Source organism: Solanum verrucosum, unplaced genomic scaffold (genome assembly GCF_900185275.1).
Source record: "Solanum verrucosum unplaced genomic scaffold, falcon-dt-bn FXZP01000022.1, whole genome shotgun sequence".
In the NCBI taxonomy this organism is placed as follows: domain Eukaryota; kingdom Viridiplantae; phylum Streptophyta; class Magnoliopsida; order Solanales; family Solanaceae; genus Solanum; species Solanum verrucosum.
Genome location: NW_026020086.1, coordinates 3,486,382 through 3,500,200, shown reverse-complemented (window position 1 = coordinate 3,500,200; position 13,819 = coordinate 3,486,382). Strand labels below are relative to the sequence as shown.

The window sequence follows — 13,819 nt, the reverse complement described above, 5'->3', positions numbered from 1 at the left end:
CCTCTTACGAGAAATGTAAATTTATGTAGGAAAAGATACCAAACAGATCTTAGGAGAAAAACAAATTTATATAGGAAAAAGTATGAATTTTAGAAATAAATCAAATTTATGTAGGAAAAAATATCAATGGATTTGAAGAGAAATGCAAATTTACGTAGGAAATAGTACCAAGTGAATTTTATGAGAAATCCAAATTTATGTAGGAAAAAGTACGGATTTTAGAAAATATTCAAATTGAAAAAAATATCAAACCGATCTGAGGAGACAAATTTACATAGGAAAAAGCACCAAGTGAATTTTAGGAGAAATCCAAATTTACGTTAAGAAAGATACCAAATTAAAATTGAGAAGAAATCCGAATTTATATAGGAAAAGGACAATAAACGAATCATAATTCTCAAAGGTTTAGGTTAAATAAATTATCTATAAATACACTAAAACTTCATTAATTCAATCAATTGAAAGTTTATAATTCACAAAGCTTCTCGAAAAAAAAAAATCATCATGGCAAAAAACAGTTTTTTATTACTTTTCTTTATTTTTTCTCTTAGTTTTTCAACTTTAATAATTGCTTCATCTTCTTTTAATCCAACAAATATCAATATTATTAACCCCAAAAATAATCTTCCAAATACATTACTAAAAAAAGGGTACGTTTCTATGTCAATTATTCTTGAAAATACCCTAAATAATTTTATTTCTTCTTCACCTAATACCACCAATTTCACCATATTTTGTCCTACTGAAAAAGCTTTTTTAAAAATATTTCCAAAATATCAAGATCCTCCAAATAGATTAATTCAATATCATATTTTTCCTTTGGGATTAAATAAAAATGTTCTTGAAACATTTTTTCATAGAGGGTCCAAGTTTAAAACCCTACTTCTTGATCATTCAATTGTTGTTACTACATTGCCTCGATCAGAAAAAGTTTCTATTAACAACGTTGATATTATTGAATGGGATGTTTATAATGATGGACATGTGATCGTGCATGGAATTGATGAATTTTTTGATCAATCTCATGCACGATCACACATTGATAGTTCATCCGGTGTGGAAAAGAAAATTGAACAGAAGACATATGGTTTTACGTATAGAGATTTTGTCAACTATTGGCTTAAACATCTTCAGTCCATTGTTCAATTAATTTGGCTTCATATGGAAGTGGGCCTTGTAATTGCGTTCCTTTGTTACATATATAGATATAGAAGATTATCATGTTTTGGAGGCAGAGGATTATATAGACGATCATAGTGTTCAAGGAGGAAAATTAGATCAAGGTTCAATTAATTACATAGGTATAGTTTAATTAGATTACTATTTTTTGCTATTTTAATTTGTTTGTTTAGTTGAATTATTGATATGATATTTTTCTTTCATCATAAAATAATTATTTATTCACTACTTGCAAAAATAATTGACTATTAATCATCTAATGCCTGCCCCTTTAAAACTTTCCTTTCCCTCCATAAAGACAATAACTATGCCCCACAATGAATAGGGACATGTACTATAATCACCCAAAATGTTACTTTTTTTCTGTATCGTTCCAATTTTATCAGAACACTACGAGTCTAGAATACGATGAATCTACCAGATTTCTTCCGGAGAATGGGGTCGTTGGAGATATTCAGGTCACCGTAAAAGTTAGTATATGATTGATGTAGTCAAGTCCTGAACAAATTTGATGAAACCTGTAAAGGAAACTTTCATCAGTATAGGGACATGAGATAGACAAAAAAATCATATAATTCATGTTAACTGCAATCGATTCGATGCGTAACGTATCAAAGGGGTGAAAACTTGATGAAAATTCATTATCTAGAACAGCATGAATTCTTAAACTTCTGCATCCAAGTTTCATGATTCATTGTTCTAGAGAAAAAATGGATAATTTAAGTACTAGGACTTCACAAGAACTACTTCAACTGAGAATGAAACTTGCCAAAATAAAGCAAAACTTTGGAAGATGAAATAAACTTTTTTTCGTTTTTACCCCTTCCTAGGAGCTCCTGCCTTTTTTGCTCACTTGGTGACTCGAACCCAAAATCTTAGAGTTGGAGGTGTATGGTGCTTACCATCTGAGCAACCCTCTTGTCGAAGATGAATAAACTTTATTAGGCCTTCAACATGAAGAAAGCTTCTTGATAATCTCATTTTGCCTATTCTACTCCCTCCATCCCAAACTAGTTGACATATTTCCCATATTTATTTATTTTATATTAACCATGGTGTCTGGACCAACTTGCAGTTTTGCACTCACATAGACTTTTATACCGGGTACTTACTACCTCCTACCAATACAGATATTTGATTTACTTCCTTTTTTTACCTTTTCTTTGTAACGATGGTGTCTAGGCCAGGTTGCGCTCACATGAATTATCGTACCGGGTACCTACTACTAACCTACAACCAAGACAGATACTTGATCTACTTCCCTTTTTATATATGCAGATATATTTTGTTATTCCTACGCTTATTGCAGCATCTGTTCGCCTTTTTTGATTGGCAAAGGTATACAACATCTTTTCATATTTCAAACCACCTTTTTAACATTTCTATACCAAACTTGATATAAATTACATTCAAGCATTTGCCATAGATCTTAATAACTGCACAAATCAAACTAAATCATACAGATTGAGACGAAGGCATAGATACTTCAAGAAAGTTATAGATGAACTTTTGCACACGTTGTCTAAAGTAGTAAAATAAAAGACATGACTAAACCTTTTTAAGGGAAAGAAAAGATTACCTTTAGATGGTGTGGCATGATTTTTATATCATAGGGCACATGAAACCAAGCCTCAGGTGGATAGTACAAAAAATTCTCGGGCTCACTAGTATAGATATCTGCATATTGATGAATGTGGTAAGCAAAAGCAGATTCCTGACCAGTATCAGTGAGGAACGTAGCTCCAAACGATTTATTGAACATTCCCTTCATTTTGTAGCGAGTCTTTTGTCTTTCATCATTGAGCTCCCTAAGGAGAGACTTGTATGCTTCACTTGTCATACTACTAGTTGCGGTGGCATGAAGCCTACCAAGAAGTTCTTGCATTATGTGAAACTTCGCCTGAATGGGGGAAGGAGGGAAAGAGATTAAAGCTAGTTAGTAACGAAATGGATATATCTGACGGAAAAGAACAATCTGCCTTTAGAGTACAAACATTTATATAGTGTGTGGATAATGTAAGCCTATTTACAGCAAACACATTCGGATAAGACATATGGCCAAATGAAAGCAAGTCACCAATACATCGAGAAAATTCTGTGTTAAACTCATTTGAAGCAGTTTATGAAGCAAACTTTTGTCCTAATTAAACAATCTGCTTAGACAGTGGCAGTTCATTTAAGTAAGAGTGCAGGACAAGTCGATGAAAATAGGTGGCGATCTCTCTAATGAGACAAAACCAACATAATACCCAGTGTAATCAGTGGGGTATGGGGAGGGTAGAGTGTACGCAAACCTTACTCCTACCTTGAAAGGTAGAGTTCTAATAAGACAACAGCCCAAGGAAACTCACATGTAGAGCAATTAAATTGTTAGCCATTCCAATGTGAATGCATCCTAAATGCATAATTAGGAAAACCATGAATTACGATATGGTTTAGGAAGGTGAGGATGCTTCGTATAGATCTTCCAATGTACATTTAAAACCTTCTACATTCAACGTAGCTACAACAAGATACCTGCATCATACCATGGTCTTCGCAATTCATGAAATGTGGAAATTACAGAATCAAGTCATATACACATGCAATCAACATCAGGACCCTTCTCACAGCACGTATCATATAATTCTATAACCGAACGTACAGTTTCAAGTGATTGATGAAAGACCATCAAGTTATACCTGTTCAAATCTGTAAGAATTATCATTCTGAATCATGATCTCACTCTGGAAACAAAAAAGACAACAGGAGTTAACTAAACTTTTGATCAACAAAAGACGGAATATAGGACATTTTGACAAAACAATAGAAAAAAAAGAGGACATAAACCTCCCTCCCATCATAGATTCTGAAACGATGTGTTAAATAAGGATAACAACAAGTGATGCATTTTATTGTACCCAAGGGTGCGCCCTAGTGGTCAATGAAATGGGTGCAAATACGGGAGACCAAAGTTCAAACTCCAGCAGAGACAAAAAAAACATTAGGTGGGTTTTTCCCAACTTCAGATAGGAAGGTATGGAGGTCGAAGATTATGGTAGAAGGATAGCAGGTAATTGATTGTTGTTGCACTTTGTGTGGAAAAGGCAGGGAGCTAGGCTCCTCTTCTTCTATTAGTAGTATCATTTAGTTATTCTGTAGTTCCGTATTATTCAATATGTATTACTATTTGTTGCTGGATTTGTTTTGTATATTGCTATTTTGGTGTTTTATTTTTCTTGCAATCCTGCATCAAATACTTTTCTTTTGAGCCAAGGGTCTACAAGAAACAACCTCTTTACCTCACAAAGGTAGGGGTAAGGTCGGCGTATATCCTACCCTCCACATACCCCATTTGTGGGATTACACCGGGTAAGGTGGTGTTGTTGTCTAAACTATAGTGGGTAGAGTTAGTGGAACGTTGCAGGTATCCGATGGAATAGTCAAGCTGCGCAAGCTAGCCCAGACACCACCGCCTCACTAAAAGTAAACTATAGATAATCCAGATTCCCAGTCCCTATTTTAAACTAGTAAGGCCTTATACAGTGTATAAATATGCTTCATATTGATATCAAGAGTTTACGCTTCAACAACTTCTGCAATAAACAAGCAGGAACAAAGAATTCTTGGTCGAAAACAAATCATCTTTTATTGCTAAGGGTAGTTTTTATATGTTAAATTTACATAGTTAGAAGCTTATATAAGGAGCAGTACAAGTTAATACTATTTTTTAATGGTTAAGTTATTTAGCAAATATTTGAGAAGATCCATTATACAAGAAAAATTAGTTAAATCTCCAAATAGTAATAGTACGATGTAAAACGGTACAGATGGAGACTATGGCTAAAATAGAAATAGGCATAACATAAACAGAATAAAAACTAAAAGAAAGCATACCTTCAATTCATGGATGATGGCAGCAGTCCGCCACCCTGCTTTTGAAGGACCTCTGAGATCACTAAAGAGGTGATCCCCAAAATATATCACCTGAAGTTTCATGAGAGTTTATCTCAGTAATGTAATGAACGAGGTTGGGAGATGAAATGGATATATACATAGAAACGAGACGGTCTGTCTAAGTTAACTTGTCAAACTTGCATATATATAATAACAGAAAACAAAGTTTCCTTGCCATGAAAAAGCTGTAGTATTTTGTTAAGCATACCTCTGGACCTTTCCACTTTGTAATCTGCAAGAATGCTTTAAGGCATCCATGGTAGTAAATTTTACCGGGCAAGAAAGCATCAACTTTTGTAAAAGCCAATGTGTCCTTCTCCACATCATAGCAGCTGCAGAACATTCAATAAATACAACGAGGCAATACTGTATGTGATAGTAGCACGAGACAGTTAGCCTTATGAAGAGGATATTGGTGGAAAATGTTTTATATAGTGAATTGCAACGTAGAAGAAGACGTGCTAGGTCCTAAAAACCAAATCAAAATAGACATAATTAAAAAAAAAAAAAAAACAGAACTCTCTTATTAATCCCAAAAACAATGATGATGGGCAGGAATGGCATAGTTGGAACCAGTGTTATATGCAATGAAAACTTGGCAGAGAACTTAATGGTAGAGAACCAAACCGAAATGGATGGTCCGATTTGTAAAACTCTGGCTTGTTTGCTTTAGCAATTACGACATCAAAAAGTTCCTTCCAGGAATCTTGCTGACCCAAAGAATCCTAATGAAATATATACCAAAAAGAAAAGGTGTCAAGTTGGAGAACTCGTTTTACTTCCAGACTAATAGAACAAAGTAACAATAGACAATACAATCAAAGCAGACACGAAAAGAAAGATGCAAGTATCAAATTGTATTCCCTAGGGGAAAATGAGGTTATGCTTATCCTAACCACAAAAATCTTGAGTAATCTAATAATATTACCATAATTGTGAACTACAAGAAGTGGTAATATAGAGTGCATTTCGTTAAAAAAATAGAACTTGGGACTAACTTGGAACCAAAAGGCTAGCTAGTGGTGAGAACTGTTCAAGATCATATGAAGAGACTACAACCCATGCTCAACTAAATTAACACCCTCCAGCACAGCCAGGATTTGGACATTCAGAAGGAACGATACAACATGGGTGACCTCAACATAGGCTGGCCAACATCAGGGAAGGGTCCACCTCCAGAACATGTTAAAAAAATGGACCTTGGGAGTTGGGACAAACTCAACTCCAAAAGCTAGCTCAAGTGGTGTAATTCGCAAAGACCATGTAAAGACACTACAACTCATACACATAACAGGACCGACGGGGAATTCTAACATACCAAACTATACCTCAAACTAATAAATTAATGTCACAAAGAAAAGCAACTTGCTTAACTTAATGTGCAGCTCCAGAAAAAGGAACTAAGAAACAGTTGCAGATGTATAAAATTTAAAGCACTTAAATGAAGCATGAAAAGAAAGATGCCACAGTGCCAAAGAATCAAATAACACTGTCACTTTCGAAACAGGCTAGACCAAACATTAGACGTGCAGATAATGTCCGGGAGTGGCATTACCAGAATACACACGCACCGTGAAAAGAATCACAGAGATACAGAGTCACAGATATATATAGAGAATTCAAGGGAAAGTGGGAAAGAAAGAATAGATCGCCAAAATAATTTTCTGCTATGGATCTTCTAAATGTCAAGTAATTAAAAAAAGGACACCAGCACACTAATTTCCACCATAAGTTCCCAGCTCCTTTTTGCACTTCGTAGTCCACTTATGCAACTAAAACTAAATCACCAGTAAAAGATAACAATGTTTCAGCTAGTTGAGGTCAAAATATTTCAGTGCAAGGAGTGCTCTTATCTTCTCTATTTACATGCCACAGATAAACACAAACGTACGAACACACTCTGCCAATGTCACATGTAAACTAAAATGGTAATGAAGTTCCAAGAAAAGTAGAGCTGATCATAAAAATTATCTAAGGAAAGTAGAATCGCAGACGAAGCAAACGAGCGATCCATATTAAGCCAAAAGATTACAAATTTGTATTGTTCCACTTGAAAATACCTGCAACATAAAGCGCATCCCTCCATCCACAAAATAAAAGGGCGAGTTGGTCAACAAGAAAAGTTTCTTTCCTTTATCCTTCAGCATCCTTAGAAAGCGTAGCAGCTGATCCTGGAAGAGAGATGGGTGAAATTAGGTCTAGAAGGTGAGTTCTGAAAGTTGCTATATGTACAGAGTAACTATGGTAATACTTACATTCTTTACAAGGTATCTGGGGGGGTCAGCAAGAATTCCTCTGTGAACTAACCCGCTATTATGAACATACTGTATCGCTCGATTCACATCTTCATATACGTAACGAGCATCAAATTCCAATTTAGCGTCAACAAAATGTTGCACAATATCAGCAATAAGGCAGGCCTGCAAAAAAGAAAATAAAAGAGAACCCAAGAGGTCAAAAAGCCACTAATAAAACTCTTCGGCAACTTATCTAATGCATCATTTTACTTTATTTGAAGACAACCTTCTTGAAGATAAGAGAATCATTAATCGCCCCTAATCCCTATTACTCTGTACCTTTACTTTACACAACACAATCATAAGGTATGACTACCCAAATGTCCAAGATATTTGGAACAAACTAAAAAGGAAAGAATGTCATAGAAGATGGAACAAAGTGAGTATTCTTTTCAATAAAGATCAGTTTGCTGTGGACTTCAAATGAAAATTTTCAACTGCTATTACTTGGATCAGATGAGGGAAGAACAAACTAAAATTAGATCAAACCAAAAGGGTCTGCTATGCTGAAAAATGCGCGGAAATCCAGAAAAAGTACACTTATGATCAATTATTTTTTCAGAAGAAGATTAAAAAATAAAAAGTGTGAGAGACTTGAGTTTAATAATTCCACATTCCATATCTTCCTCTTGTCTGTTCCTTTTTATTTTCTTGATCAGGCCCATCTTCCTTTTTTATTCTTCTTTAAATCTGTCACACATACTTCTTTACAAGATTCACATTTTACGAGAAATGGAGGGCTTTTTATGTTATTCTAATGCCCTTTTATAAGTAATCAGACGAGAAGTGTAAGGTGTTAATGTGTTGTAAATAATCTAAAGAAACTAACTCTAGAAATGTGACAACCCTTCATCCATAAAATATGAGCTACAAAAAATATGGGACGAATAGAGTACAACATTATCCGCTTTTGCTTAATTGATAGACAAAAAAGGATCTTTTAATAGTAGCCAGCTGATCATACAACTAACACATACATCAGATAGCATAAGTCAAATAAAGAGCTGACCTATGAGCAGTTAAAGATGGTTTTAAACTATCCATTTGGAAAACTTACCAAGTTTGTTTTGAATGGGAATATAGAGACATGAAGATGGCAATATCCACCTGTAACACCCTACTTAAGAATTTGCTCTTGAGCATTTGACTATAAATTGTGGTAAGAAATGATTTTATTTTATTTTTTTATGTTTTTTAGTTCAAGAAGAAAACGACAAGTTTGCACACAGTTGCTGCAACAAACAGCTTATATTTGTATTCCCATACTGCATAGCTGGTTTCTAAAGCCTGTCCACTCTTGATGTCTCTTAATTTTTTAAAACATTTGTCACCAATATTTTTCATGATTTGGAGACCCATGCAGCTAAACAAAATACATATACATGTCTGATGAGTGCAATCTTGTTAGTAATGTGGAATGAGTTCTTCAATGCGTTAAAAAGTCAAATGTTAAAAGGGAAAACTGTGTTGATTGACAAGTAAAAGCAAGTGGTCAAGCAAGGAGCAAGAAAACTGAAACTGGTAAAAAATATAAGAGATCAAAACACTATAAACTAACCTCACTGAAACAAAAGAAATCCATCAAACAAACTAGTTCTCGTGCTTGATCACGGCCAATATGTCTTGTACCATACATCTCATCTATTTCCTCACGGCTGAGCTGCAAAATTTAACATCAGTGAGCATCAGATTATCAACTATTAGATGCTTTCGGTGTCAATTTTGTTTTGATACATACAACAAATCAACGGGCAAGGCATCCACCTTCCAAGAGAAACCCAATATTGAAGAAGGCATTCACATCTGGTAAAGACAGCCCCCCTCCCCCCTCCCTCCCCGGGACATTGGATGGAGAAGTGTAAACAGGTTTTAGAAAAAGAGGTATTAGCTCTCAACAACTTAGATGCTATATTCCTTCTCTTTTCCCCACCTTGCATTGTACCATCGATCCTCATTATGTTAGAATATTTGCTCAATTTTCTAGATTTTTTCACTTTATTCATTATTTCTTGTGCTTTTATCACATCTTCTGAACTACCTTTTGTAATATCAGAAATCAATAATAATTCTACTCCTGTTATAAAAATATATTTTTTTGAAATGGATAATCCATTTTTAAAAAAGGGAAAAGGGTCAAATATGCCCCTAAACTATTCGAAAACGTTTAGATATACCCCCCGTTTAAAGTTTGGCTCACTCGTACCCTCGCCGTCCAACTTTTGGCATAGATATGCCCTTATGGGCATTAGTTGGTCCGCTGGAAATATCCAGCTCATTTTACACTTCTTTAAATGCCAAATGGAATTGCCACGTCATTTTTACATTACCACATGTCATTTATATTAAAAGGGAAAGGGGTCAATTATGCCCCTAATCCGACCCATAAATCAACCCCCTCTTTTAGGGCTTTGATTGGGTTCTTTCAGATTGGAGGAAAAGCGAACCGGATCAGCGATGTTCTTGGTAGATTGGTTCTATGGCATTCTGGCAACCCTTGGTTTATGGCAGAAGGAGGCTAAGATCTTGTTTTTGGGTCTCGATAATGCCAGAATGACCACCTTGCTCCATATGTTGAAAGATGAGGTCTCTTACCATTTTCTCCCCTTTAGATATGTTTTATCATATAATTTGTGCCGTTTTAATTCTTTTAATTTACATATGTACATGTGATTATTTGTATGAGAATCGGTGAAGAAATGGAGCTTCATCTGATTTCCTGAATTCTCCCATTTTCACCTGAAATATTTCTCTTGATGTAGCTTTATGGGTCTTAGATCTTTATGAAGAAAGAGTTACAAGTTTGATTAGTTTGAAAAGACCTGTTTTTTCGACTATTGGTTACTTGTAATCTTGAATCTGAGATTGAGGTTTATTGAATTGTGGCAGAGATTGGTTCAACATCAGCCAACACAATACCCAACATCAGAGGAGCTTAGTATTGGAAAGATCAAGTTCAAAGAGGGGTTGATTTATGGGTCGGATTAGGGGCATAATTGACTCCTTTCCCTTTTAATATAAATGTCATGTGGTAATGTAAAAATGACGTGGCAATTTCATTTGGCATTTAAAGAAATGTAAAATGAGTTGGATATTTCCAGCAAACCAACTAACGCCCATAAGGGCATATCTATGTCAAAAGTTGGACGGCGAGGGCACGAGTGAACCAAACTTTAAACGGAGAGTATATCTAGATGTTTTTCGAATAGTGTATTTGACCCTTTTCCCTTTAAAAAATTGCTATTCCTTCAAATGTTAGAAAAAAAATATTAAACAAATACTATTACTACTAACATTCTCTAGAAAAGGTAGTGTTAATATGGACTTTATATGGTTAGAGGCAGTGGTGGAGCCACCCTTCTTCAAGGGATGTCAATGATGATATACTTGGAAAAAATGAGGATGTTATATGGAACTGAATGGGAATGTCTATTTTTTTTAAACCGAGAACCCACAAGGGTGTGGCACATGGTTTGAAATTTGACCGATAATAGGTTTATTCCTCTAGTCTTCTCCATTTAAAAATGGGAGGTTTGAACCTGTATGTGCATTTAACATACACATCACATGTCGCGCTCTTAATTACATATCAAAGCCCTAAGGGCTTGAAGACGAATGTGTCCCTCCTTACTGACATCCCCACATTCAAAGTCTTCATGTCAATGATGCCCTTCAGCGTCTTGCATTACGAGGCTGAAGATTAATTTTTGTTTTTATTATTAAGTTTAGGAACACCCTCAATAAACCTACTGCATCCTCAAAAAAATACGGAGCTTTTTTCTCATGACATCAATAAAACTTATTGCATCCCCCCAAAAAGTGAAGCCATTTAGCCTCGCGCTACCAGAATACCAGTTGTCCCCAAAGAACAACAACAACAACAACAACATACCCAGTGTAATCCCACAAGTGGGGTCTGGGGAGGGTAGGATGTACACAGACCTTACCTCTACCTTTGCAGGGCAGAGAGATTGTTTCCGATACACCCTTGGATCATAAAAGCAGGAAAGTAAGTTATCCCCAAAGAATACAAGTGTTTTAATTTATTTAATGAAATAAATAACTACATAAATAAGGTATTCCCGAAAAAATTCCATGGAAAAATCAAAACGAACATAATAGGGAGCTTGCTGAACTTCACCTTGCGCCTGCCGTAGTAGCACCCGTCAAGCTCAATTGACCCAAAAAAGTCCAACTTCATAAGACAACCCTTTGATTTGTCATAGTATAACCCTCTGATGGGAAAACTTGGATCATACTTGAACTCCAAGCAAGTATCAGGATATTTGAACTGAAGCACAAAATGAAAAAGAGAGCAATCCATCAATGGTCGTTTACTTTAACCGCAAAACACTGCATATTCTTTTTTAAAGTATATTCTTTGAATAGCTACCACAAGGAAAGAGTACAGAAACAAACCTCATTAACTAGATGCTGTTTTGCAAGATCGTAAATCAAGCACTGTAAATTGGAGGAGTAATGCGCCAACGTGTAATCATAGTCGAATCCATAGACTTGTATGCTGTCCAACCGCACGTTCTTATTAACGTATATACCTAATAATAAACATTATCCCACCGAAATTCAATCCAATCCTCAAATGGTAGTAGAAGTTCAAATAGAAGGTTAAATGCACTACAATATGACAGAAGAAAACGTGGGCAACCTTTAGGATTCATTTTGGACATTTGTTTCAATGCATCAGGAATCTTTAGAAACTTCTCCTTCGCAGCATTATATTCTTCCCTAATTTTCGAAATCTCTTCCTCAGAAAGTGAATCTTTTGCATTTGCTAACAGTTTTTCTTGGTCTTCAAACTTCAATACTTTTGGTTCTGAAGACACTATACTACTACATTGACGATAACCGCCTCCTAAAAACCCTGTGTTTCCAAGAAAAAATGTTCATTAGGTTTTCCGGTACAGCAGAGCTACTTACAAATCAAACACAACATGAAAAGATATTTCAATAAACACACAACAAAGGAGAAAACAAGTACCTTCTTTACATCCATAATGAGAATAACTTGTCCTCTGCAGCAAAATTTGCTACTATCAGTGACACTATCAAAAAGGGTATTCATATCTATGATCCAAACGATAATACACAAACACCTACAATGACATACGTACATACACAAGTTTATATAGGTACATGAGTGGGATATGTTTGTTAAAAAAAAACCATATAAGCTAGAAAGGTACTCTATCATCTATGCAAAATCCACAAACTATATAAGTGTCAGGTACTTTGAAATAAAATTTGCCTATGTTACTCAAACTCTCAAAATTGTCACCGCACCCGTGTCGTATTCTCCAAAATGCACTACTTTTGGAGTATCCAACACACATCTGTCAACATTTTTGAAGAGTCCGAGCAACATAGAAATTTTCCACCATAAATGACACCTACTAAAAGGGCAAGACACTCCTACAGCCAAAATGTTAATTAAAACATTAAATAACCACAAAGACATCTATATATATACAAGATTACACAGGTATAAGGGTGACATTTGTTCTTAAGCAGCATGAAGACAAAGCTCATAGGGGCGGATCTATAGGGTTGTGACAGGCACCTGAACCCACTCGGCAAAAATTTACACAATATATATAAGGTATTTTAATTTCTTTTATGTGTGTATATATATACAGATTTTGAATCCCGTGAACATAAGAATATAGGTTGGATCAGTGGTTTAGGGATTCAAACTTCACGTGGAGGTTTCAAATCTCAATCACTACATTTTTATTTTTCGAACCCCTTAAGTGAAAATCCAGGATCCACCACTAAAAGCTCCACACAATATAAACAACAGAGGTACAACTAATAATCCAGGAAAAAAGATTTGTTACTATTAGTGAACCTATCAAAACGGTATTCTTATCCTCTGATTACACACAATAAAACCACAAAGGAAATAATAGATACATAAGATTATAGGGATATGAACTTCATATGTTTACTTATAAGCATTTTTTACACAAACCCAAAAAATATTTAACCAAAAAAAAGGACACTAAACAAAATATAGATACACAAGTCTTATGAACTGCATATTTTATCAATAAATCTGTATTTGTTACAGAAACCCACAAAGTATATAAACAAGACATTCATAAAATCTCATCTTAGGCCATTAAATTGCCAAAAAAAAAAAAATGCTACCATAAGCGACTCCTATCAAAAGGGTATTCAAATCTATAATTGAAATCAAATAAAACATGATTTACACCAAAAAAAAAGGAGCTGCAGAAAACCCAGAAAGAATAGAGGTAAAAGAGAGAGCTTACAAGAAGAGAAGAACGAAAGGGGATGATGAGCCTGCGAAGGGTTGCCATTGCAAAGATGGCGCCTTCACTCCAGAACAATGAAAGCTGAAATTTTTCTTAAATACTATACTTTAAAAC

General features: G+C 35.1%; 1 protein-coding gene across 4 annotated transcripts; it reads right to left on the bottom strand.

Moving 5' to 3' along the window:
- Positions 1-1,511: 1,511 nt before the first annotated feature.
- On the bottom strand, positions 1,512-13,819 carry LOC125824446 (uncharacterized). 4 transcript variants are annotated; one of them, XM_049503822.1, is made up of 14 exons: positions 13,703-13,819; positions 12,409-12,442; positions 12,076-12,291; positions 11,829-11,965; positions 11,551-11,700; positions 8,971-9,072; positions 7,371-7,535; positions 7,176-7,286; positions 5,743-5,840; positions 5,324-5,447; positions 5,056-5,145; positions 3,861-3,905; positions 2,759-3,079; positions 1,512-1,697 (listed from the first exon to the last, which is right to left on the bottom strand). In XM_049503822.1, exons 1-14 carry the CDS (start codon positions 13,748-13,750, stop codon positions 1,671-1,673), a joined length of 1,668 nt encoding a protein of 555 aa, XP_049359779.1. In that variant the 5' UTR covers positions 13,751-13,819; the 3' UTR covers positions 1,512-1,670. The 4 variants fall into 4 exon arrangements, with proteins under 4 accessions (XP_049359779.1, XP_049359781.1, XP_049359778.1 ...); XM_049503824.1 differs by having other exon boundaries at positions 12,409-12,523; positions 13,703-13,812; XM_049503821.1 differs by having other exon boundaries at positions 12,409-12,445; positions 13,703-13,794.